The 26,110-nt window shown below is 38.6% G+C and overlaps 1 protein-coding gene across 1 annotated transcript; it reads left to right on the top strand.

Moving 5' to 3' along the window:
- Window positions 1–1,705: 1,705 nt before the first annotated feature.
- Window positions 1,706–11,642, top strand: LOC140146324 (uncharacterized). The gene is made up of 2 exons (XM_072168125.1): window positions 1,706–1,861; window positions 4,764–11,642. The coding sequence occupies exon 2, from the start codon at window positions 4,773–4,775 to the stop codon at window positions 6,096–6,098; it is 1,326 nt and encodes a 441-aa protein (XP_072024226.1). The 5' UTR covers window positions 1,706–1,861; window positions 4,764–4,772; the 3' UTR covers window positions 6,099–11,642.
- Window positions 11,643–26,110: the final 14,468 nt, after the last annotated feature.

Raw genomic sequence — 26,110 nt, 5'->3', positions numbered from 1 at the left:
GAAAACCAATAGGCCTATCCATTGCCCGGAAGGGCTACAAAGAACCACAAACCGCGAAATTCGGATAGCCAAGTAGATTGCCCCGCAGGGCTACAAAGAACCACAAACATTAAAACACGATTATCTTACCTAGTCGGGACATTTAGACGCTTATGCGCATTTACCAGTTCCGACTTGAAGTAGGCCTAAATCGGACTTACTCTCTGTGTCTCTCTGGCATTGTCAACATTGGGTGTGTGTTGTTCATATTTACATTTTCTTTACATATTTACGTTGCCTTAAATAATTAAAGTATATTAAAATGTATATTGATCATTGTTTACGCCTCTTAACATTAGAGTCACGCGTGACGAGCAAGTTTTAAAAATAAACGACTGATAAAGTTTTGTTCAATTATTTATTGTCATGAATCAAGAATAGCAACTTCAAACATCTATTTTTCGTTTTATTCGTTTTATGGAGCACTTTGTAACCTGATGACTTTCCAAGCTTGAAGCTGCTTGGCTACATTCATAAAAAGAAAAGAAATCTACCAAAAAAACGTTGACAACGTAAAGAAATCAGCAAGTTTAAAAAAACCCACCTCGGCTCACTTTTTGAAACTTGGTCCCATTTTGAACACCAACAGCAAATCAGTGTTTTTATCTTATTTCAACAGAATACAGCGTTTTCAACAAGATTACAAGCCTACTTGTTATTCGTTTAATTCAATCATTAATCATGATTATTATAAAACAAAACACAATAGGATATTGGCTTACCATGCAAGAACAAGATAATAACCTTTCAGGTCGTTCCAGAAAGCTTACAAATTAATATCGCATCTGCACATTAAAGATACATAACACTTCTGGAAATGTTTTAGATTTATATAAATGTGATGAAGTTTAAATCAGTACCTTTTACAAATGGGACCAAGTTTCAAAAAGTGAGCCGAGGTGGTTTTTTTTAAACTTGCTGATTTCTTTACGTTGTCAACGTTTTTTGGTAGATATAATTTTTACAGCCATCACACAGCCATATTACTTATGGTGACGTCACAGAGCATCCTCAAAGTTAAGTGTTCCGTTATGCCCCACCTTCCCCTAGGGCTGTTAAGACCCCCTTTTTCAGCATCGCTGTCACCCATAGACCCCATATTTTTTAAGAACACATGCTCTGTCACCCGAAGACCCCCTATTTTTCCATTTGATCTGTCACCCAAAGACCCTTAGAAGTCCAATTTGAACAGCAACTTTCATTTATCATGGATTTTGTTACTTAAGGAAATTTGAAGCCATTTAAAACTAGATACTCAATTTTCGAGGTTTCTGTGGCGCTTTTTCGGCTCTCACCCAAAGATTCCATTTTAAAAAAAGGTCATGTTCTCACCCAATGACCCCATATTTTGCTCTCACCGAATGCCAAAAACTCATGCTCTCACCCAATGACCCCATATTTTTTACATTTTGCTCTCACCGAATGCCCTTTAGTGCGAAAGTGCCAGCCCTACACCTCCATCCATTTCATATTGAAGTGCCCCCCCCAAGGCCGGTAAGTATGCAAGTTAGCAAGTAGACCTAACAACATGCTGTTACATGCATGCACTAATACAGGCTGATATCCACTACGAAGTTGAATACATCATCTCATTAATATTCATAAACTGCGCTACGTGGCGGTGTAAAGTTCTATCCTGTAGGGTCAGCCAAGGGTCAGCAAGTGTATTGTGCACAGCATTGACAGCAAACTACAAAATCAGATTCAATTGTATATCGTACTCTTTGTGTTTATTCCTGGGTCTCGTACTACTACTCACTTTATTTGTGAATATTGCCAGCTAGCAGCTGTGAGCAGCAGTCTTTTCCTCCAGTAAAGCTAGGTAAATGTAAATGTGGTTTCACCGGTGAAAATGTAACCTTGCACCATGGATATATATATATATATGTATATATCTCCATGCTTGCACGTAATGTACAGTGTTCGTGCAGTGGTGACCTTACTATCTGTGAATCGGTTTGTATTTTGTTTGTACTACATGCATGCATGTATGTACGTGGCCGAAGCCCATGCATAAAATCGGGCTGCAGTGAGTGGAATAATTATTTCAGACTATTTGAATTTAATTAATATATTATTAAATTAAGGTAAAATTTGCAGGTAGGCCTAAGACTATTGCCGTGAGGAGTCCATTTAGGCGCATAATATGTCTTCAGAAGAACTGTACTACGTAGTCGGGATTATGCACTTTCAGTTTCTCACGCGTTTGAACGGGAATTGGATTGCGTACTTTTTTGATGTCTAGTGAGCAAATTTCTTCAATATTTTGAGAAAATGATGTCAAATTTTCTATTCTATATTGTTTGGTAATAATGTCTTTTGCCAATAGTATGTTTAAAGTTGTAATTTTGTGTTTTTGATCGCAAAGATCAGATATTTTCGTTCCCGATTCGAATTCTGAACCCTTCACAAGGGTGCCGATTTCGGCAGAACTTTGACGATAATTTTGCCTTTTTGGACACTAAAATGCATTCGATCCTTAATTGTGTTTCAACCGAGTCTTAAATTAGCAAGCACAATAAGGTTGGTACCACTTTTATATACATTGATAAAATTTTAAAGATTTTTTTTCAAGTTTCTAACCGGCGCAAATCGTTAAGTGTGTATTTCCCATTGACATCCAAAATGGCATAAGCCAGTCCTTAATATACATAGGTACGGCGTATATAGGACTGGCAAGCAAGTCTAGTACTACGTAAATGTTACATGATTATGATTCTTGAAGGGGCTGTAAAATAATTATGTGGGAGGGTAAAATTGGGGGAGGGCCCGGGGGGAGGGCAAGAAATTCTGTCATCAGTTTAAAGCGCACGAATTGGGTGGGGGGGGGGGGGGGGTTGTGGTCAACATGGGCCTATTTCACAAGTTGTTGACAGGTCTACCAGGGGAAGCTAATGAGATAATTTCATCTCTTATACAGAAATTGCACTTATTATACTCACTGAGAACCGCAAGTCACAAGAACCACAACTTTTCCCTAGATTCACTACACACAAGTGCCAAGATTTCAGTCACAACGCTTATTTAAGCTAATTAAATTGTTATATTTAGTGAATTATACACCCTAAAGTAGGAAGTATAGCCTACATTTTTGAAAAAACGTTATACATGTACCACCAAAAATCCAAATGCAGTTAAAATAAATAGGCCTATAGGTTACGCACACGCACGCTAAAGAAAATATTTTTATTACTTATTTCTTTTACACCCTGTATCAACACTTCGGTCAATCATATTTAGCAAAACTATAGGCCTACATGTATGTTTTTAAAGCTCATAGTATGGCCTGTGACAAATTAAAGATTTCCTTTGAAGTATTTCATAACAATTTACTAGTAAAATCATTGCTTTTTTTCATAATACCACCCTATATTTTCTTACGCACCCTGTATAACAACTTGATTTTTCAAAGTGGAATTCCTTGGAACATATGCTTTCCAAAAATGTAAAGTTTTGTTGGTGTGAGATTTATAGTTTTAGACGTGTACCAATTTTAAGTGAAACATACTGCAGTCCATTTTCCTATACACAATACACAGTGCTCTCACCATTGACGTGTGACCTCTACAAACAACGTATGATAGAGGTATAGGGCATTGCCTAGTTAAGGCCGTATAAAATTAATGTTTTGGTTCTCGTCCAGAGGATTTTCATGAATTGATGAGGGAGGGAGGTGTTTTTTTTGTTTTTTTTTGTTTTTTCAATGTAAAATTAGCATTGTCAGTAGTTTTCGGTCTTCTCAACAGTGCTCGAGGAAACGATGAGGCCTTTTTTCTTTCTTTTTTTCAAATGTGAGATTCTGAGGATAAACCCCTAGAGTACCACAAAAAGACTTGGAAGTGATGCTTGTTCTCTAATAAACTTATTTATATGTATGAAGATTTCATAAATCATTCCAAAGTCTAAAAAAATTGGAAAAATCTAAAAAAAAAAAAAAATCTGACAAATCCCAGAAATTGAGGAGGGAGGGGACGAGAACCAAAATATTAATTTTACACGGCCTAACGTCACTGTGTGAAAACTAACCGGCCAATATTTTTTGTACTCTCTGAAATTCTAGAAAATATAGTTTTGTAACATGTCCTAAATTTTTAGCTATAATTTAGATGTTTGTAAATATTCGTACTTTTGTGTTGTAGGAAGGAAGGGCACGGCATTGCTTGCAATATTCCCTGTGTAAAACGAATGCAACTTTTAGTGACTATCACTCATTTTGTGGACCGCTCTCTTCCGAAAGGCATTAAACCTAAACCACTTGACGGATATTTTTTGTACTTGCTGTCAATCAAGAATAATGTATACATTACATGTAGGTTAAAAACTGAGTAGGTGGGGCATCTGCAAATGGTCGTACCTCCCTGATATGTAAATGACAGATAACAGCAAAAACAACTCCCAAATCATTCCATAACTTTGGTCAGTGGAGAGAGTCAGAGGATTTCAAGTGGGTGATTATTGAATTGGCAAGTGACATATTTGGGCATAAATGCAGTCCACCATTCAATGTGGAGGATGGACTAGACTTTATCGATTGATTTTGCTGGAGTTTTAACCAGTTTAACCAGGTTTAAGTACTGCAAAGGTCGAATCATGTTTGCTGTGCAGCATAACTGCACTATGAAGGAGGACAACTGATCAAAATTTGTGCAAATATGCCCCACTTAATAACACATAACATTATCCCAATAATTAAAGTAATATATAACATGTTAATTCTGTTTCAGGTCAACACAATGGCCAGACCAAGGCGGCTTCTGAATACTTTGCTAGCTCCACGTTGCAAGTATTGCCTTCAATGGTTTGAAACTATCTCCCGCTACCTATCTCACAAGCGATCTCATGAACTGGCCATAAGAACATACTGGTACAAACCCAACTGCAACAAATTGACTCAGTTGGCTTGCAAGAAACGTCATGAACCGTCACACACCGGTAAACGTAAGAAGACACACAAGGGTAAACGTAACAAGAAACACAAGCATAAACGTTACAAGTGTAGGTACTGCGATAAATCATTCAGGCACGAAAGTTTGCGTAAAGTGCACAAACTTAATACACACTCAGGAGAAAACCCTTACAAGTGTAAATTTTGCAAAAAATCATTCGCCATGATGTCTTACAGAAAGCGGCATGAAATACGAATACACATGAGGAGTAAACAACGGTATAAGTGTAGTTTCTGCGAGAAATCCTTCAGTCAAATGGATTATATGAAAATACATGAACGTACGCACATAGAAGGGAAGCCTCACAAGTGTAACTACTGCGAGAAATCCTTCATCAAGTTGGCTGACAGGAAGCGGCATGAACTTATACACACTGGTGAACGTCACAAATGTAGCTGCTGCACTAAATCCTTCAGTGATCAGGTTGAAATGGCAATTCATGAACGTACGCACTCAGGAGCGAAATCGCACAAATGTAATTACTGTGAGAAATCATTCCTCAAACAGAGTCACAGGAAAAGGCATGAACTGATACACACGGGTAAACGTTATAATTGCCGGTTTTGCGATAAATCGTTCAGTCAGCCGGATTACATGAAAATACACGAACGTACGCACACCGGGGAGAATCCCCACGCATACATAGCTGACAAGAAGCGGAATGAACGTGTACACACAGGGAAACGTTACGATTGTAGTTTCTGCGATAAATCATTCATTAATCAGAGCTACATGAAAATGCATGTACGTACGCACATAGAAGGAAAGCCCCATAAATGTAGTTACTGCGGTAAAGCATTCACCAAAGCGAGTCACATGAAGCAGCATGAACTTATACATACAGGTACACCTTCCAAATGTAGTTTCTGCGGGAAGTTATTCAGTAATCAGAGTTACTTGAAAACGCATGAACGTACGCACACTGAAGGGAAATTCTACAAATGTAGTTACTGCGGTAAAGCATTCACTAAAGCGAGTCATATGAAACGCCATGAGCTTATACATACAGGAAAACGTTACAAGTGTACCACCTGCGATAAATCATTCAGTCAGTTAGGTTATATGAAAAAGCATGAACTTACACACGACATAGGGGAGAAATCAAACAAATAATGCAGTGACTCCAACCACAGATATTGCTCCAACATATTCATCAAGGTGAATATTGCAAACTTGTGTTATCAAGACTGCCAATTACCATATCATCAACATCAGCTCCAAGATTTTATATCCGAAAACGGACTGTATGGTAAAAAAACCTGCATATAGGAAACATTTCAGCACTGAAACTGCCCTCGTCAGAGTCAAAAATGACATTTTGACCAACGTTCTGATGTTCTACCTGTTCTGCTTGATCTCTCAGCCGCCTTTGATACAGTTGATCATCAAGTTTTACTTCAGCGGCTGAGAGATCGTTGTGGTGTGTGTGACGACGTGCTGAAGTGGTGCAACAGTTATCTGTGTGAACATCAGCAAGCCGTTGTTATTGACGGGAGCATATCTAGGACGCATATTATGAACTGCTCCGTTCCTCAGGGATCTGTTGCCGGTCCATTCTTGTTCACCATCTACTCCGCTCCTCATGAAGATCTCATCGAGTCATATGGCGTAGAAAGCATGATATATGCTGACGATACTCGATTGTATCTGGTCATTGCTGGTCCTGAACTCAAAAAAATCGCGATAGTGCACTTCAGCGCCTCGAGGATTGCATTCGCGGTGTAAAAGAGTGGACTGCCGCAAATAAACTGCTTCTGAATGATACGAAGACGGAGGTCATACATTTCTCTTCGCGTTTTAAGCACGAGCCGAATCCAATATCTTCAATCAGTGTTGGCATGTCAGAAGTCGAACTGTCTTAAGAGGCTCGTAACCTCGGCGTCATCATGGACCAATTTATGACTCTTTCATCACATGTTACAAAGGTCTGCCAGTCTGCCTCTTTTACAATATCAAAGATAGGTAGCATTCGCAAGTACATGTATATCGACCGCTCGACGGCAGAGAGGTCACTTGGTCCACGTGATTGTAACATCAAGACTCAAATAACGGCTTGTTGTACGGTCTTCCAAGTTCTGCTATTTCAAAGCTTCAGCGGGTGCAGACTTGCCGTAAGACTTGTTTTAGGAGTCAAAGGATATGGCGTGGATGTCAACTCTCTGCGACGAAATGAGCTGCATTGGCTTCCAATAAAAGACCGTATTGCCATGAGATTCTTATGCTTACTTACAAATCCCTTCACGGTCTTGCTTCGCCATATCTTGCCGATCTGCTTACTGCAATTCAATTCCTTCTGGACCCGCCTCGTCGTATTGCAACATCTTACTATGGTGAGCGGGCTTTCTACCCTTCCGCACCCAAGCAATGGAACGGCTTGCCACAGTCCACCAGGAAAGCCACGTCTCTTGCCATCTTCAAGAAACGCTTGAAAACTCATCTCTTTAACAATCCAATTGTGTAGTTTGTTTATGCCACTTAACCTTGCCAAGTTATTTATCATGTTTTGTATTGGGTGAGATGCCGACCATCTGATTATTATTTTGTCTTGTTATCGCTCTTCCTTTTTCTTCTTTTTGCTGTCTTTTCTGTGGTCCGCGTCTCACTAGCTATAGCGAGTTTTTATGCTTGCATCATCTGCAGATTATGTTTGACGTGTTTTTTGATATACGTTTTCTGGGATTTTTTCCCACCGTTTAAAATGTTTGTTGTTATTATAACTGCTTTGCTTATTTATGTGTACTTTCAGACATTAGACATTATGACTCAATCACTCCTGAACTCGTTGTGCCCCATTGGCTCCCATACAACCACGCATCATTTTCAAAGCCCTCCTTTTGTTCTACAAAGCTCAAGACAAACTGTCTCCTTGTACATCTCTTCAGTTTCTTGAACTCAGAACCCATAGTGTGCCATTCGCAGACAGATCTTTCTCATTCTTTGGATCAAATTAATGGAACAAACTTCCATCCATATCTATAGGAATGCTCAAACAGCTTCAAATTGCGTGCACCAATATGGCTACCAACACGACTACAGTCAGTCTACTCTGAAGTACAAAGTACCGACGCGGATGCACACATTATGCCGACTTTGAAGGCACGCATACCCGCAGCATAGACGCAGCAGTGCGCACTGTTTACGCGCAGTATACGCGAGTGTTGCCACTTTGTACTTCAGAGTGGACAAACTGTAAGGGCTTGGGAAAAATCAAATAAATCCTGAAAATGTCGAAAGAATCTGAAAAAATAAAAAAAACCTGAAACTCACAAATAATGACATGGGATGCTGTAAAAAGTTGTTGGGTATCAACGTGTCCAGGGACATGTCTATATGTGCACAACCCTGAAAAATGGCCGCCGTTCAAAAGTATTTTCGACCAACGTACATATAGAGTTATGATTTTGGCGGCTATATCCAGGTTTTGGGGTCAAGGAATCCATTAAAGCAATTAAGCTGTGCTAAAATGAAAAGTGGTGCTTGACTAAACTTTTGATCCGATGCATCTACAGCCGATATAGCACATTGCATCTTTCCTGACACAGGAACATCTGATACCACATCCATTGGTGCAGGTACAGGCAATAGATCGACCCATTTTCTGGGGCCATACTGGGTTAGAATTGTTGCAGTCACAAAAGTCCAGTCAAATTCTCGAAATAAATGCTGGTATTGGTTTGGGAATATATGAGCCGACCTGTCGATCATGGTTGCCAATGCTACACGTTTCAGATGGACCTTCTGTTATTCGTTAGTGAAGGATGTTTCAAGAGAGTGCATATGGATCGTGCATTCAGAAATTGAAAGCTCTGAACACGTCCAAATGCTTGTTTGCTACGTAAGGGCTAATAGATAGAGCCTTGCTATAACTATACACTTACTGAAAAAGTAAGAAACTTGTAACTATCACGTCCACTCAAGCTAGCTGTGAATGAAACTCTAGGACACCGCTCAGCATTATCTGTTTGTACGCTATAGATGGCATGCATAGCCTGAAATGTGTGACCATTTGAACAGTAATTTCCAATTGCCTAGCAAGTTTCCTCGAGAGACTACAGGATGTGTCAAAATGATTGGTACCCGTCAGTATTGATGGTTTATATTAAAAAAGGCTGTATCAAAATGATTGGTACCCGTCAGTATTGATGGTTTATATTAAAAAGCCTGTTTATAACATTAATCAACAAATTATGTTAATCCTATGTTGCCTTTTGATGTGGTAGTCATGTTTATATCACTGAAAATGATGGGTACCAATCGGTTTGATACAGCCTGCACAAGATAATCAAAGTAATCGTGTAATCGTGGTAATGGCATTTTGTGGTTGCAGTCTATAATTGAAGGCCGGAATAAAAAAAATTGCGTATGACGCGTCGACGTCATGTCGATCAGACCAAAAGTGCCCCGTAATGCGCAAATCAGCAACAAATCACGTCGCGCCTTTGCCCTGACGTCAAACGCAAACTAGTCTTTTTTTAATTCAGTCTTCAATTATATGAGACGGGTATCAATTTTGTCCCGGTCAATTGCATTGACCCATCGTTACTGGGCAGGAAAAACCTCATACTTTTGGCCCTTGAACTTGGATAAAGCCTTGTAGGCCTAGGTGTAGACTTTATAATTATTGAGGAGGTTGCTTCATCCATGTTCATGGGCCAAAATACATTCAGGAAACGCCTCACATTTACTATTGGCCCTTGAAAATGGATAAAGCCTTGTAGATGTAGACTTTATATTGATTGGTTTTCTTCATCCATGTTCAAGGGCAAAAAGCAGTGTCTGCAATAAGTGTGTAGCAGTAGCAAAATGCTACACAATTTTCATCATTTGCTACACAATTTTGGAATGTGTAGCAATTTTGTACCATTCGCTCTCAAATTTGGTGAGCATATTTGCTACACAAATAAAATTGCTTAATGCGGACCCAGTGACGTCATGATATTGCATCTGATATTGAAGAGTTGAACTGAATGTGTACAAAGTGTCATGATTGCGTGTAAATCGTCATGGTTGTGTTTAAATTGTCATGATTGTGTATAAATTGATGTATAAAGCATGCCAATTACAACTCTATTTGTGAAAAAATAATATTCCAGCTATGACATACAAATAATATTAATAATAATAATTTCATTCAAATCAGAGAAATTATTTTTTGCCAGGAAGAAAATTTCACTGATATACATAATTATGTTTGGTAGTTTTATCAATAATTCGTATAACATGTATAAGTTATATATTCATTTTATAGATCGTAGTCAAATCAGAATCTGCAGTGGACCAACTATAAATTGAAAACAATGCAAACATTTTCAGAAATTTAAAATCATGCCAATTTAAAGTAATAATTTGTGAGTTGCAACGAAAGAATAGAGTCCTCTTAAAAATGTTAGTTTTTTCTGAACACATTGGGCTATTCCAGAAAATAAGTGCACACCCCCTATAGCGGAGTAACTTTTCAATCAAAGAAATGTCTAGATTTCCAAGTCTGCTTTTTTTTCTGAAAACGACTGGAATTCCAGTTACCAATGTCCCTAGAAAAAGCCTGGAAATCCAATTAAATGAAGAAAAAATCATGGATATTTTCAAAATGAGCTCTCAAATTGAGGATTTCTGATTTTGAACTAAGGTATATTTCTGCTGGATGTTTTCGCCTTTGGACACATTAAAAATCTGGCTTTCCAAACATCACGACTGGACAAAAAGTCTGGAAATCCGAACTCCTCTATAGGGGGTGTGCATCTATTTTCTGGAATAGCCCATTGAACCCTTTTAATTTGTAGCCAAGCAAATAAAGCGCCTACAATGCGTGTATTGAGTCCGCTTATCGTATTAGCCCGCTGATCGTATTATTATTATTATTGAGCGGAGCTTCACGCAGATGGGACGTATATATAGCACAGCACGCAGTTCATATGTCACTGATTCAATGACACACATGAGCTCACATGCACGAGACGAGTTAGCCATCACTCGATCAGTGAACTTCGGAATCTCCGGATTTAATATAAAAAGTAATATTTTACTTCTATTGTAAAAAGCACTTCAGGCATGGTCTTTCACGTGAGGTCGTCGCTGTGGAGCAAATCACATATTTTAGCTTTAAGAATTTATATTGTGAATGCATTTTTGAGTTTTGAAAATCAGGATCAGCTCATGTAACTTCATAAATATTTCATGTGGAGTAGCACGTTGAAATGATCATGTTTACAAATGTATAGTCTGTGATTGCCTGTAAATTGACATGTGTATAATGTAATTCGCCAAAGAAGTAGCGATGTAACAGGGCTGTGTCTACACTATTCGCGAACGTGTTTGAATGTATTCTGCTTACACTGCACCATGTAGACGTTACGTAAATCATGTAATCGGTGTCAGAGATCAAGAAACTAGAGATAAGAGATTGCGATTTCCAAACGTACGTATCGAACGTACGTGGAATCTACTCAAAATCGCTCTCCTGTGACAGGATTTTGAATAGATTCCACATACGTTCAATGCTACGTTTGGAAATCGCAAACTCTCTACTAGTTCTCGTCTGACGTACGTTCCTGTCAATCAAACCCGAGACGCGAGGTTTTTAAGTATACACATCGCTATGTTACATACTACTTCTATGACATTTTTGAGCTTAAAGAGTAATAAAGAAAAAAAATAACAACACAGCGTAAAATGTATGTGTCAAGTGTTTTATTTGCGGGAATTGGGGTCGTGCCTTGAGTACATATAAATTGTCACGAATGTGTACAAATTGATATAAACTTAATATCAAAATATAATACTGGATACTATAGCATAGACCGTCTAATGCTAGTTAGTTACCCCCTGTTTGTTCACGAAATACGGTAAAATATCTACGGTCTGGTGCCGTATTCCATGAAGCCGAAGGCTGAATGTAAATTACATTCAGCCTTCGGCTTCATGGAATACGGCATATACGGCACCATCAGACCATAGATATTTCCCTATTTCTTTGAGGATAGGGCAACGATTTTTCCAAATAGTGAACATGAATCATTTATCTTCCGACATGTTCGTAAACTTTGCTGAAGGAATGTAGTTTGATAATCTTACTTAAAGCAATATTATAACATTTTTAAACAAAATAGATTGGCATTTCTTTGCCATAAAATGTTAGCTTTTACTGTCGGATATATCCCCTTTTATTTTTGAGCCGAACAAATACGGCAAATCAAAGAAAATTGGAATTTAATACCAGCGCACATGTCGCCAATACGTATCACTCCTTCGGTCATGTTGTGGTACGACCCTTTGTTGTGTATATCACCGTACCGCACGCCGTGTACGCTGTGTTATGAACATCGTGTATGCGTTCGACTAATAATTCCATCGTAATAATAAAGCGCCGGTTCCGGCGTTTTATTCAAAATCTCGGGTTTTGACAAAACTACAGCACCTAGAGTCTTGATTTTTGCAGGGTATATTGGTTTAATAAAGTACAATTTAATCGTGTAAGAAAGGGAATTTTAAAAATTCAGTGAGGGCGTCTTCCTCAGCAAATGTTATAATATGGCTTTAAATGTATAGGCCAGTTTCAAAGGTGCAGTGATACGGCATACAACTATTCAATACTGCTACTTTGTCACCTTCCCCATCAGGTCTTGTTGCGTTTGGAGTTAGGAGATCTTGATCAATAGCACCGGTACATTCAAAGCTCTTGTGTCCAAAGTTGGAACATTTGAAGCATTTTCCTTTGCCAGGTCTGGATACTGCTGTTTCACATGACACAAAACACCACTGTGGTAACATTTCGGCGTACACAGGACACGAATATATGGTGTGACATACCCCCGATAAAACCATGACAATATCTGTAATTGTGCCGCAGGTCCCATTGTAGTAGAGGACAACTTCAACATCAATCAATGTTCTTGGATCCAGAGGATCTGGTATCGACATCTTTGAATACCTAGGTTGTTTTTCAAGTATCTTGCTAAAAACAGTTTTATGTCCATTTAAGAGGTGAGCAAATTCATTGTTATCTCCTTTTAACTCGAATGATAGGGCTAGCGAGGGTTGCAAAAACACCAACCAAACTTTCATTAGGGATATTCTGCGGAATGCCGTGAATATTTATATAATATTGAATGGCTTTGAGTGTGATACAAGAATATATTTTTCTATCGAGTGCAATATATTCTTGTATCACATCTTACATCATTGCTAGATTTCTTGGGGTGTTTATACTGATGAGCGGCAGAAAAACCAGATATTTGAAGTGATTTCTCTTTCAATTCCATACTGTCAACAACTAGTATACGCGCTTTGGCTTGCATACAGGGTGTATCAAAATGATTGGTACCGAAGAGTTTTCATTTTTTGCCGATTTTTTAAACTATTTTTTGTGCCAGTTTGGGGTTAATTGTTTAAATATTTGTAATTATAATAGTTTTATCTTCTCTAAGAATTTTAAATCATAAAGATAGCACATTCTATTCAGAAGTTACATGATTCTAAATGAAAGAAGGTGTTTTTACACTTTTCATCATAACGCTGGATCAGTAGCGCACCTTTTTCAAAGCTCCATTTTATTGCAAATACCTTGTGAGGATGATATGTTGAAAATCATGCAAATGTTGAATATTTTCCTTGCCTATTTCTTCATTTATAATATACATAAATGCTATAATCAATATTTATTGCTTGAGAGTAATATTATTGACTTGAATAATTTAGGTGGGGTGAAAGAAGTTTGTGTATCAACACCATCCAGGGCGGTAATTTAAATTGTATTATTGAGATTACTAAGTAGATGGTGTGGCAGAATGGCTATAGACTGTAGACAGTGTGGGTTAGTTTAGACCTGGTAAAAATGGCTCCACAGTATTCCACACTTCAGTGTGCATTCATAGTTAAGAAGTACTGGTCGACACGAAGCTATGGAGAAGTGCAGAAAAGATTTAGGAGACAGTTTCTAAGAGCAAGGCTTATCCCATGCAAACATGCTATAACTCGCAATGCTTCAAAATTTGATATGGGCAGTGATATGGGAATGGACCCATCCCGGGTGTCAAGTTCTTACAAGATAGGGCTTCACCTCACACTGCCAGAGTCGTAAGGCAGGGACTCCAGGAACTATCTTTCTAAAAGCATGTGTAAAGCAATTTTATGTTATGTAGACTTAGGTGAGATTTGAAGAGCATGTATGCAATAAATGGTTCAAGCAGTGAACCTATTCATCTTGTGTTGTGTAAATCAAACCATGATTACGTCGATCTTCGTTTAAATAACAATAGCTCCCAGATGCTTCAACCTATCAACTTCAGATTAATAGATCAACAAGTTAACATATGCCCCTTTCTATTTATAGTACAAAAACTATATTAATTAGCAATTTTATATTTTTGATGTATTTTTAAAAATGTCACATATCCCGGTACCAATCATTTTGATACACCCTGTAGACCCGAGGTTGCCAATCCAAAACTGCTGTGAACCCGACATGTACTGTACCCTTAACCCTAACCGCCTAAGGGCTTTTTGGCGACGTGAAGGGAAAGAAGGAAGGAATAAAGAGAGAAAAGAAGGAAATAAGTTGTTTGCTCTGGGTGGATTCGAACCCGCGACCCCTCGCATGCCAGGCACTGGGTCGGCGACACTTTGCCACGGGTCTTGGGCTTCGCTGGCTAGCGAAACCGTGCCTATATTATCTATATATCACTTAGGGCGATTGCGTCATCACACCACGTGGGATGCATGCACGAACAGCGCATATATCATTTATATTTTGTAGTATACCGTCCTGTTAGGGTTAATATGTCTTTTAAAAGCACAACAACATGTTAAAAATCCATCTTCTATACAATAGTATTTGAGGCCAAAAGTTACCTCACATCCACTTTAATACACGTATATAACGTAGAATATTGAGATTGATTTTATATTGAGCAAGTCAGTTGTGTCACTGTTTGTTGTTACGGTCGGCGCCATATTTGAATTGACGGAATGGCGATGAGATTACACACGACAAAATCGCAAAATATCTCACAAATTCTTGAATTTGAAAAGCAAACACTATGTTCACTGTACTCTATGGATGTTCCGCTGCTGAGTATAAAGGTAAGTTATTGCCTCATCAGATTATTAAAGGTACTTTTTTAACATACCGTAAAACCTCGTACAAGCATATATAGCGTTTTTGATGAAAGTTCAATTAATATGAAACAAGCGTGAATATGCCAATACAATCGATTGGTCTTACAATAATACTTGTTTGTATACTTGGATCTATAATTTATATGCTCAAACTCCACAATGGCGCTTGGATTAATTTAGCTTTCATCATCAGCACTCTATGTGCTTGTAGACGAGGTTTTACAGTATTCTTGCTTTCACTTTATAGCGGTGATTGAATATTTAACAGGTTTATTGAGTATTGATGGATACTTTTAGCCATTGATGTTTAGGAATAAGATTAAAATGAGCAAAATGCTATACAAAATATACTTATGTTGTGCTTGAATTACATATGTACCAAGTCTCAGCAAGATAGTCCTTATATTACTTGGCAAATTAACTTTGCACAATTGGGCACATTATAATTTACATCTTCGGCCTCGCTTTCAGTTTTCCACATCGCTAACTCTTGCCTAATTGGAGTTAGCAGAGCCAAACGCCGCCAACGGCAACGAAGTGGTCAATCACGAAAAAGGTGGATAGCAGCAATTAGCAATTTCAAAAACATGATAGAGTGCCTTCTTCCCCTAAACCTTTGATGTATCTATACTTTTGTAAGGTGTTTCATATGTTTCTTTTCATGTTTTTTCATGTTATACAGTCGATTGAATGATGCGGTGCACTGGCTACACTTGTGAGGTTTTTCACCGGAGTGTATCCGCTCATGCCTATTCCTGTTACCTAATCGACAAAATAATTTATCACAGACACTGCACTTATATAGTTTTGTTCTCGTATGTGTCATTTCATGAAGTTGCTTGTTGCCTTTCTGATCGAATAATTTACCGCAATAGCTGCACGTGTAAGGTGTCTTTCCGGTATGTGTCATTTCATGTACCTTCTTATCGTTCACTTTGCTGAAAATTTGGTCACAAAAGCTACACTGCCGCGACGCACGTAGCTTGCCTGTAGTGTGTATTAGTTCATGCCGTTTCTTAGTATCTGATCGCATGAAAGACTTGTTGCAGTACCTACAATTATGAGGTTTTTGTCCCGTGTGCGTCATTTCATGCTCTTTTTTTGTGGTCCAGACGTTTGAACGATTTGTCGCAGTAACTACATTTGTGAGGTTTTTCTCCCGTATGTGTCCTTTCGTGCAATTTCTTGCTGCCTAATTGGGTAAATGATTTCCCGCAATAATTACACGCATGAGGCTTCTCTCCTGTGTGTGTCATTTCATGCTGTTTCATGTTACTCAATTGGCTAAATGGTCTAAAGCAGTACTTACACATGTACTTATAATTAATCGGGACACAATAATTGTAATTGTATTCATCATTGTAGTTATATTCATAACAGGTTGACACAACATCTCCTGATTGTGGTCGTGTGGCATCTTGGTTTCTGTACCAGTATGATTTAATGCGCAATTCATGACGACGTTTGTGAGAGAGATAGCGAGAGATATTTCCAAACCATTGGTTGCAATACTTGCATTCTAGTGCCGACAGTAAGTTACAAAGTCTTCTTAGTCTTGCCATAGCATTGATCTGTGAAGAACAATTAAAACAGTACCGTATACGACTTAGAAATACAAATTTACTTTTGCAATCCATATTTTATTTCGAGACGGTAGCTGTAAAAGACAGAAAACAAAAATGACAGAAAGGACAGGAAAGACCGAAAAGTTTGGAATATGAATGAGTGAGTTGACAAAGTTGTAGGAGTCAGGTCAGTCCTATAAAGTGATAGTCTGTTGGAGATCAAGTCAAGGTGTCGTGAAATTTGGTGGATATGAAAGTTAATATAAGCTCCATCAAATACTTCTATGCAGAGGCTTACAAACCAGGGCAAGGAGCCAAGTTGCCCCTCCTGTCTCTCGAAATACCAGGAGAAAATTTACCAAACGTTGTCATGTGCATCTTCCTTTGCCACGGGTTTAGGCCTTCTATAATTGTCCTAATTGTGACCCATTGACACATGTCTCCCGCACATCGGCATCGCCTGGTAAATAATTACATTGTAGCCTACAGCAAGGAAATTAAATCAATACCCGGGATCGATACACGTGTATGTGCTATGCACGATTTGATATTCAGACGATAAATCTTTGGATACCGGGGTAGAAAATGATGAATAATTGAATATCTCCCGTATTTTTTTGCTTTCTAAAGAAGCCAATTTTAAGGCTTGCACTTGAATATATGTGTTGAAAGAACACTCTACCAAACCAACTTTTTAGCTTCCTTTTATGGTCTATAACATATTAAAGGTTAAAGGTCAACAGTGGTCAAATTTGATTAAGATACTCAAGTCGTGACCTCTGCTTTCAAATGTGGAATATTTATTTTGATGTTTAAGGCTTACGGCCCTCAGACGTCAGTTCTGTTTAACATGTTTAATGAAGAATGGTAGGCATTGGTTTGAAATATAGAAATTATATCAAAATTATTTTGTTGCAAAAATGAGCAACTTTATAATGTGACTATTTTAAGGGTTTTAAGGATAAAAGTATTTCCGAAAATCACTGCCCCATCCTTGTGTCCCATTTTACCCCAGTCTACCCTAGAACCCCCGGGCTAGTAGGCCTAGGCCTACCCTACAGTATCAGGGCAGTATCATATAGCATTGCTCCTATATTTTTCGGTATACATATGGGATGGATCAGAATACGTACCATATACAGTTAAATTATGACATCGAGGTACAGTCCCTGGTATAGTGTGTTGAAGAAGACATCATCCGCCGTCCCTTCATCATGATCATGATCATCATATTAACTTCCCCGTGATTTCCAGCACCAACATAATATTTGAACAGCTAAAGAAGCTTAAAGACATGAACTCCCGGCATGAACTTAAGATCACGACTCGGATTGTTGTTATGGCAGTTGCTTATTTATATACGCTAGAGGTACCATTTAATTATATACGATGCACGTGCATTTGCACTATGAATCCTCATAAATATTGGGTAAACCATGTATTCCAACCGTTCAAGGCACTATGAATAATTAATCAGGTGACGTATTTGCGAACTCTGAGGACGCATGTTTTGAATGTCAACTCCCCATTTTTTAATATTCAATTATTATTATTTACTACTACTGCTATCATTCAATCATTGTTATCAATCATTGAAAAATCAAGAAGCAAAAGTATTTTGTTAGTATAGCCTACAAGGTTATTTAGCAAACTTTTCAAGCTTATTTCCACGTCAAGATGCATCCATATTATCCTTAAACGTGGTCTGAGTATGAGTCGAAATCTGGAAAATTTCACTAACATTGTGTGTCTGATTAACCCTTCGATGTTTCATAAAAATTATGTTTTTCTTGTTTGTTTGTTTTGGTTACGGTTCGCTATCTCTAAGGTTCGCTATCTCTAAGGTTCGCTATCTCTAAGGTTCGTTATCACTAATTACGAAAAAGGTTCGCTATACCTAAGGTTCGATATCACTAATTTTGAAAAAGGTTCGGTATTTCTAAGGTTCGATATCACTAATTTTAAATAAGGTTCGCTATCTCTAATTTTAAATAAGGTCCGCTATCACTAATTTATTGAAGGTTCGCTATCTCTAAGGTTCGCTATCACTAATTTAAAATAAGGTCCGCTATCTCTAATTTTAACAATCCCGGTATCCCTAAGGTTCGCTATCTCTAATTTTAAATAAGGTCCGCTATCTATAAGGTTCGTTATCTCTAAGGTTCGCTATCTCTAAGGTTCGCTATCACTAATTTCAAATAAGGTTCGCTATCTCTTATTTCAAATAAGGTTCGCTATAGCGGACCTTATTAGGTATAGCGAACCTTAAGGGTTTTCCGTCGTCACCCGATTCGACTCGACTATTGCGCCTCTTTTCAACGCGTGCGTACTCCGCGTCGTGCTCGGCGATGCGTTGCAGAATTCGCGGAGAACAATGCGCGTTGTGCGTGTCAATGCTATTTTTGCGCACCGGCGATAACCAGGGCCACAAAATAAAGAAAACAATGTTTGCTGAGCGCAAGAAAAGTGGCCGCTTAAATATAACATGTAGGCCTACAAACCAAATTTTGCCAGCGTGCTTCCACTGATAACGGACCTGGATCCCTCCCCCGAGTAGGCTTACGACAGTAGGGTCCAATAGATGCTATGAAGTTATAGGCCTACCCAACAAACACAAAATCAAGTTTTTTTAAACATTAGGCCTAAACGAGTGTTGGTTTATAATCCAACATTTAAATCTTTAAAGCATTTTGTGTTATTGAGTAAAGACTTAGGCCTACTACGTGCACTGAATTCATAATGCATGCGATGTAGACAACACCATCAAAATTATTCAATTTAAAAAAATGTGTCATAGGCCTACATTTACAAATATAATTTCATAGCCTAATCATGCTAATAGGCCATACATGTACGTTATAGGCAACCCGGAATTTAACTTTGCTTTAATTGAACTGCTATGTGATATGAATCCACCTCGAGATAATTCCGTATTATATAGTTTTTGTAACCAAAAAAGTTTTCCTCTCGGTAAACGGCACTATTAAGCATGCTAAGTAGACCTATGCCTATAATAATTGCAGGCCTATTATAGTCAAACACTTCCGCCCACGGTGTCAACGCTTCGCTTTAACATGTTTAATAAATCCTCTTTTTGGCAGATCGAGTCAGGTGAACATGGTGAAAGCTGAAAATTCCTCACTTTGCACTTTGTGTAACTTGATAACTCTTTGGTCCAATATCTTGCAGATTGCAGAATGGGAGTCTTTCTTACACCCGTTTATGACCAAAATACACCAAATTAGTAAGAATATTAAGGCATGAAGTCTTAATAATCGACATCATTGGAATAATTGTTCCTATTATGTTAACTTCTTAGGTAACTTTTTTTACAGTGAAAACTTTCCTGCGTAAACAGACAATTCCTTTTTTGTGGCCATATGCGTAAACGAACGCTTATCCGGCATCAGATCGCGCGTGTATACCAGCGTGTTGGTACGCACCAAAATATCCATGTACGCAATTAACTACGCATGGTGTCGCAGAAAAAAACGCATCTTTGACCTATTTTGGTCAATTTACGCGAAAACAAGGTCCGGTACCCCCAAATTTTTTTGGCGCGATTTACAGAGCTTTTTATTTTTCATAACATATATAAAATTAACAAAATTTTATCGATACAATTTTTTTCTACAACGCAAAAGGTTGTCTATTTTGAGAAAATTGCTGATTTTGCCATTGAAGTGTACAGAGATTTTTGGAAATGTACACCTCTTTTAAAACGGTTGTAGCTCAAAAGTGAGGTCCGGCACCCCCTGTTTTTTTTACTGATTTATTATCTACACATTTTAATGTACAAAATATGTCAATTTAAAAAAATTTGATCGAACGGTTTAGTTACGACGGTAAACCCTTAATCGAAATTAGTGATAACGAACCTTAGAGATAGCGAACCTTAATTAATTAGGGATAGCGAACCTGAAACAAAATTAGTGATAGCGAACCTTAGGTATAGCGGACCTTTATTGGAATTAGTGATAACGAACCTTAGAGATAGCGAACCTTCAATAAATTAGTGATAGCGGACCTTATTCAAAATTAGTGATAGCGAACCTTATTTTAAATTAGTGATAGCGAACCTTATTTAAAATTAGTGATATCGAACCTTAGAACTAGCGAACCTTATTCTAAATTAGTGATATCGAACCTTAGAAGTAGCGGACCTTTTTTAGGTATAGCGAACCCTTTTCTCTATTAGAGATAGCGCATAGCGGGATTCTGATCTCCATAGACTTTACACGTTAGTGATAGCGAACCTTAGAGATAGCGGGATGTCGGGATGTCACCAACTATATTTTTGTTTGGAGAGTATCCAAAGCTACAAGCTGCTACAATTAATAGGGCCTATGATGTTTACTAAGGGGTGGTGCAATAATTATGTGTAGGCCTACCCCGGCCCCGGTCTGGTGAATTATAGGGGGGGCAAAGATTTTTGGCAGGCCAAAAAAAAGGGGGGAGCATTTTGGCAGGTCAAAAGGGGGGTCAAGCAATTTTGGCAGGTCTAAAGGGGGGGGGCAAGCGATTTTTGGCACAGATATTTTGGGCACCATTTCTATATTACGCCCTTAAAAGGTGTAGGAAAACGTTAGGAACACATTCAAATATGCAAAATTTCCTGCTCGCTGCGCTCGCATTATACGATAAGACAATTTAAGGTTTAAAATTCGGGTTCCTCAAAATCTTGCATGTGTAAGGGGACCGGCAAAGATTTTTTGGCACGTCAAAAGGGGGGGGGCAAAGGTTTTTTGGCACGTCAAAAGGGGGGGGAGCGATTTTTGGCAGACCATTTTGAAAATTCACCACCCCGGGGTACACATAATTATTGCACAGCCCCTAAACTTTTGGCTTCAGTTTTAATCTGTATTCACTTGAACGGTGAACCAACGCATCTTAACAACCAAAAATAGCTAAAAATCACATTTTAAGTGGATGTGCAATAATTATTAGGGGCTGTGCAATAATTATGAGCCGGGGGGTAAAATTGGGGGAGGGGGGCAAGACATTTTCGAGCCGAAAGGGGGGGCAAGCAATTTTGGCAAGCCGAGAGGGGGGGCAAGCGATTTTTGGCACGCATTTTTATTTCACGGGGCGCCTTTTTAATAAAACGCTCTAAAATGGCTCAGGAAAACGGAACGGAAACGCTTAAATATGCAAATTTTCCTGCTCGCTGCGCTCGCAACACATACATCTAGACCATTTAAAGTTTGGAATTTGATATGTTCAAGGTGGGGGGGGCAAAGAATTTGTGGCGGGCCGAGGGGGGGGGGAAGCGATTTTGGCGGGCCGAGGGGGGGGCAAGCGATTTTTGGCGAGCCATTCGGAAATTTTACCCCTCCCCGGGGGCTCATAATTATTGCACAGCCCCTTAGTAGCCCACCGGGGCGATAAAATTCGCCAAAAATTTCTTGCACCCCAATTTTACCCGTCCCCCAGGGCTCATAATTTACTATTGCACACTGAGCCCCTAACCAAATAACATTTGTTTTGTAGCCAAGATTTAAGAGTATCATAATTTCAATATCCTGGCGCGTAAGATACAAACGGAGATGTGGTGGTAGAGGTAGAAGTGGAACTTTTTGAATGACCCTCGTACATGAGCTGAGACCGCCTTTTATCTAGTGGTTTGCGCCCGTATTATTATAGACGGCGCTAAGAGTTCAGCATGGTCAGTGGCCGTCACATGTGGTATTTTTCTATGTGTACATGTACCAGTACATCATAAGATGTTGACCCAAGGTCATGAAATACCCACACAGATTCTAAGGAAAAATCTGTGTCCTTTTTGTACAACACGCACGATCGAGTTATCTGGCGACTCAACCATGTGCAAGCTCTGATCATAGGCCTAAATATTGAAAAACCGGTATTAACATTTCAAGCCTGTTTGTACCGGCCTTGTTTGTTTTTAACTTTATAGTATTCACTACAATATATTTAGGCCATATATATATTATAATATAAAAAATAGGCTACTGAAATCTGTTCTCATTCTATGAATGTAGAACCCGGGATGTAGAAGCGGCGGCGGCACCAGTAGAGTTTCCTCGGAGCGGGTTTGATGTAGGTTGTCGCTGTGACCTGGTAAGTAGACCCTAAGTATTTATATTAAAGCAAGTTTGTATAGGATATAATGGACATGGACATGATGGAGCCCTGGCAAATTTTGCCATGTGCTACCTACTTGGAAGAATTGAATACCTGAGTGGAAGAAGGGCCCAACTCCAATTTTTTGCAAAAATGAGTTAGATCCAGCATTTTATTGCCAGCAGATTGTTCTTCCTTGTGTGTGAAAGATGAGCCAAAATCCACTCTCTATGGTCTTCCACGTACAATTAATCATGGTTTTCATGGAAGAAAGGCCCAAATCCATGGAGTTGGGCCCTTCTTCCACAAATATTGGGTTAAAGAGGAATTTTGCTCATCCATGAAATCTGCTTTTCACTACAATAAACTTTCTTGTTAACATATTACATGCTTCTATTTGTGTAATTAATGGATAATTACCAAATTTCCGTAGCTATTTATAACACATCTGCTTACGGAACTGTAGTCTACTGTAGTAGACCAGTTTAATTTATCATTCCCTAAATTAATCTCTCTGACCTGACCATGGAAAACTCATCATTCCTGTTCTGATTCAACAGCTCAGATATCTGGGCAGGGCAGTCACTGGAGATGTGATGTGTTTCGTCATAGATATTAAATGGTTTCATGCATGGAAACGTATGAATTGTTTATCAAAAAAAAAAAAAAAAAAAAAAAAAAAAAAAAAAGAATGCAGCGCAGTCTAACGGAACTGGTACTTGCAGTATATTACTTTAGTGGAAGAAGGGCCCAACTCCAGCTCGTATTAAGACCTGTACCGTTGCCATGGAAACATCTTTTGTAATTTTGAATGTATGTAATATTGTATGTTCATGTATTAAAGGTCCCCTGAAGATGAAAACATTCTGCCTATAAAACTTTTCCAAATATTAAGTTTTTTCTTAATATCTCGAAAACAGTTTTGATGGAGTTGGGCCCTTCTTCCACTCAGGTATTCAATTATGCGTGTGCACAAATCCCGGCAAAATTAATAGGGGAGATCGGAGACCAGGGCAAAGGACCAAACATTTTTTGTCCAGCCCAAACAGGATTTCGAAGCAAGGCAAGCCCGGGAAGGCAAGGCAAAACTTAAGGTTTACTGAATCTTACCTCAGGACTGCAACTAACAAATGACATTTAAATAAAGTTGTATTAAATGGTGTGAACTTGAAAAAGGTCGTTCCGCTTTGCCCCAGGTTCATTTGGGCCGGGGTAGAGTGAAACGTGGAGGGGGCATCACAGAAATGCATCCCCTTCAGTTGTGTCTTCATTGTCAACACCACTTTAAGGCCTACCTCCTGGTAGGCCTATATCAGTATACTATGGCCGGATAAATTTCTGAAATTTCAGTTGTAAGAAAAATAATGTAGGCCTATGTTTTACTGTTTCAACGAATGAAAACGAGTGACAATTTCGGAAGATATGTTTCAAGGAAATACGACTTTAAAAGCTTTTAAAAGTTATATACCAGGCCTCATTGGCGTAGATCCGGAGGGGGGGGGGCGGTCCATACAATCACTCCCCCCTCCCTAAATGTTGACGCTTGTATGTGGGTTTCTGACCAAATTAACCTCATATTTGGTCGTTTTAGCTCCAAAGGTGTACATTTTTGCGCGCTGCGAGCGAATTTATTCCACTTCTGCATGGCAAAAAGTGGTCTAATTTGACAGTTTAAAATTCGTCATTGCATATGAAATATTTATCATTCAAGACAAAAACTGTTGAAATGTGCTTGGGATGCCAAAGAAACAATTTATAGCATTTCAAATTAATTTTCATCATTACAACTATTTTTACGACTTCGAAATATTCACTTTGAATGACGAATTAATGAATTTGTAAAATGACAAATTAGGGGCTGTGCAATAATTATGAGCCCTGGGGAGGGTAAAATTGGGGGGAAGACATTTTGGCGAGCCGAAAGGGGGGGGCAAGCAATTTTGGCCAACCGAGAGGGGGGGGGTGCGATTTTTGGCACACATTCATGGGGCGCCTTTTAGATAAAACGCTCTAAAAATTATAACGGAAACGCTCTATGCAAATTTTCCTATATCTAGACCATTTAAGATTTGCAAATTGGGATCCCAAAAATTTGGCATACATGTGTAAAGGGGGGCAAAGATTTTTGGCGGGCTGAGAGGGGAGACAAGCGATTTTTGGCAGGCCGGGGGGGGGGGGCAAGCGATTTTTGGGGGGCTGTCCGGAAATTTTACCCCGCAGGGGGGGGCGCTCATAATTATTGCACAGCCCCTTAATGAATGACAAATATGTAGTATGACAAATATTTTTAGCGCATGACCATGATGACAAATGAAATGTCGAATAACTTTATAATCCATCATCAATTTGTCATGCACTAACAAATTTTAGTGCATGTGATTCACAGTAATGAATACCGTAAAATGGGGTAACTTCGGTCAGCGGGGTAACTTTGGTCGGCCAAATATATTTTTTTAAATGGTCATATTTTCGTACAGCAATATTGTTTTTAGTCATATTTGGTGTCAATTTGTTAAGAAATATGTTTGGAAGAACTAATAGTCGCTCATGTGTAATTTCCTTGAAATTTACGAAAAAAGCGGATTTTGACCAAAATCAGCATTTTTTACATTTTTCAGAAAAAATAAAAATCGATATTTGTGAGCAAGGATGTGTGTTTGATTAATTTTGCAGGGTGTCAAATGTCACAAAAAACAACAACTTGCCCATATTCAGCGAAGATCAATTTTTTTAATTTTTTTTCCTTCATGGAATGTAATAGGCCTACTGTGACCAAAGTTGCCCCAAAGGCGGGGTAACTTTGGTCAGGTCATTTAGAACCCCTAGGGCACCCTTACAAAATTAATAAAAAATCTTTTTCAGCTTCAAGGTGTAGAAGGAACCCTAATGTCACAAAAAGAGTTAATTAGAAATATAATTGGTTTTGTTTGGAAGCAGTGGTTTAAAAACTCTGAAAAGTGCCCAAAGTTACCCCATTTTACGGTAATGAATTAAAAATTAGCCACTTAAGGTGGTACTACACCCCCTGGATATATTTTGCATTTTGTGACTATTTTGATAACCTCAATAGCAGTTGCGCCGTATAAACTGAACACAATCACGAGTACAACATCATTGATAGTCTCGGTCCCAGCCGATTTGTGCTCCTTCGTCACTAAACAAACCGTCTGGCCGTGGCGACAACCTCACAGTACGTCTTTTCTGATTGGCCAATCATCGTTAAAAAGTTAAGACTGAGAATTGACTGTGAATCGGCGCTGGGCTTCAGCGCACGCAGCGGTTGATGGACAGTTAATATGCGGTTACTAAAAATCACAGATGCTGGAAAGAACTTTCCAGGATCTCTGCTATAAAATCCACACA

This window comes from Amphiura filiformis, chromosome 2, assembly GCF_039555335.1.
Source record: "Amphiura filiformis chromosome 2, Afil_fr2py, whole genome shotgun sequence".
Classification (NCBI taxonomy): domain Eukaryota; kingdom Metazoa; phylum Echinodermata; class Ophiuroidea; order Amphilepidida; family Amphiuridae; genus Amphiura; species Amphiura filiformis.
This window is presented reverse-complemented; position numbering and strand designations above follow the sequence as displayed.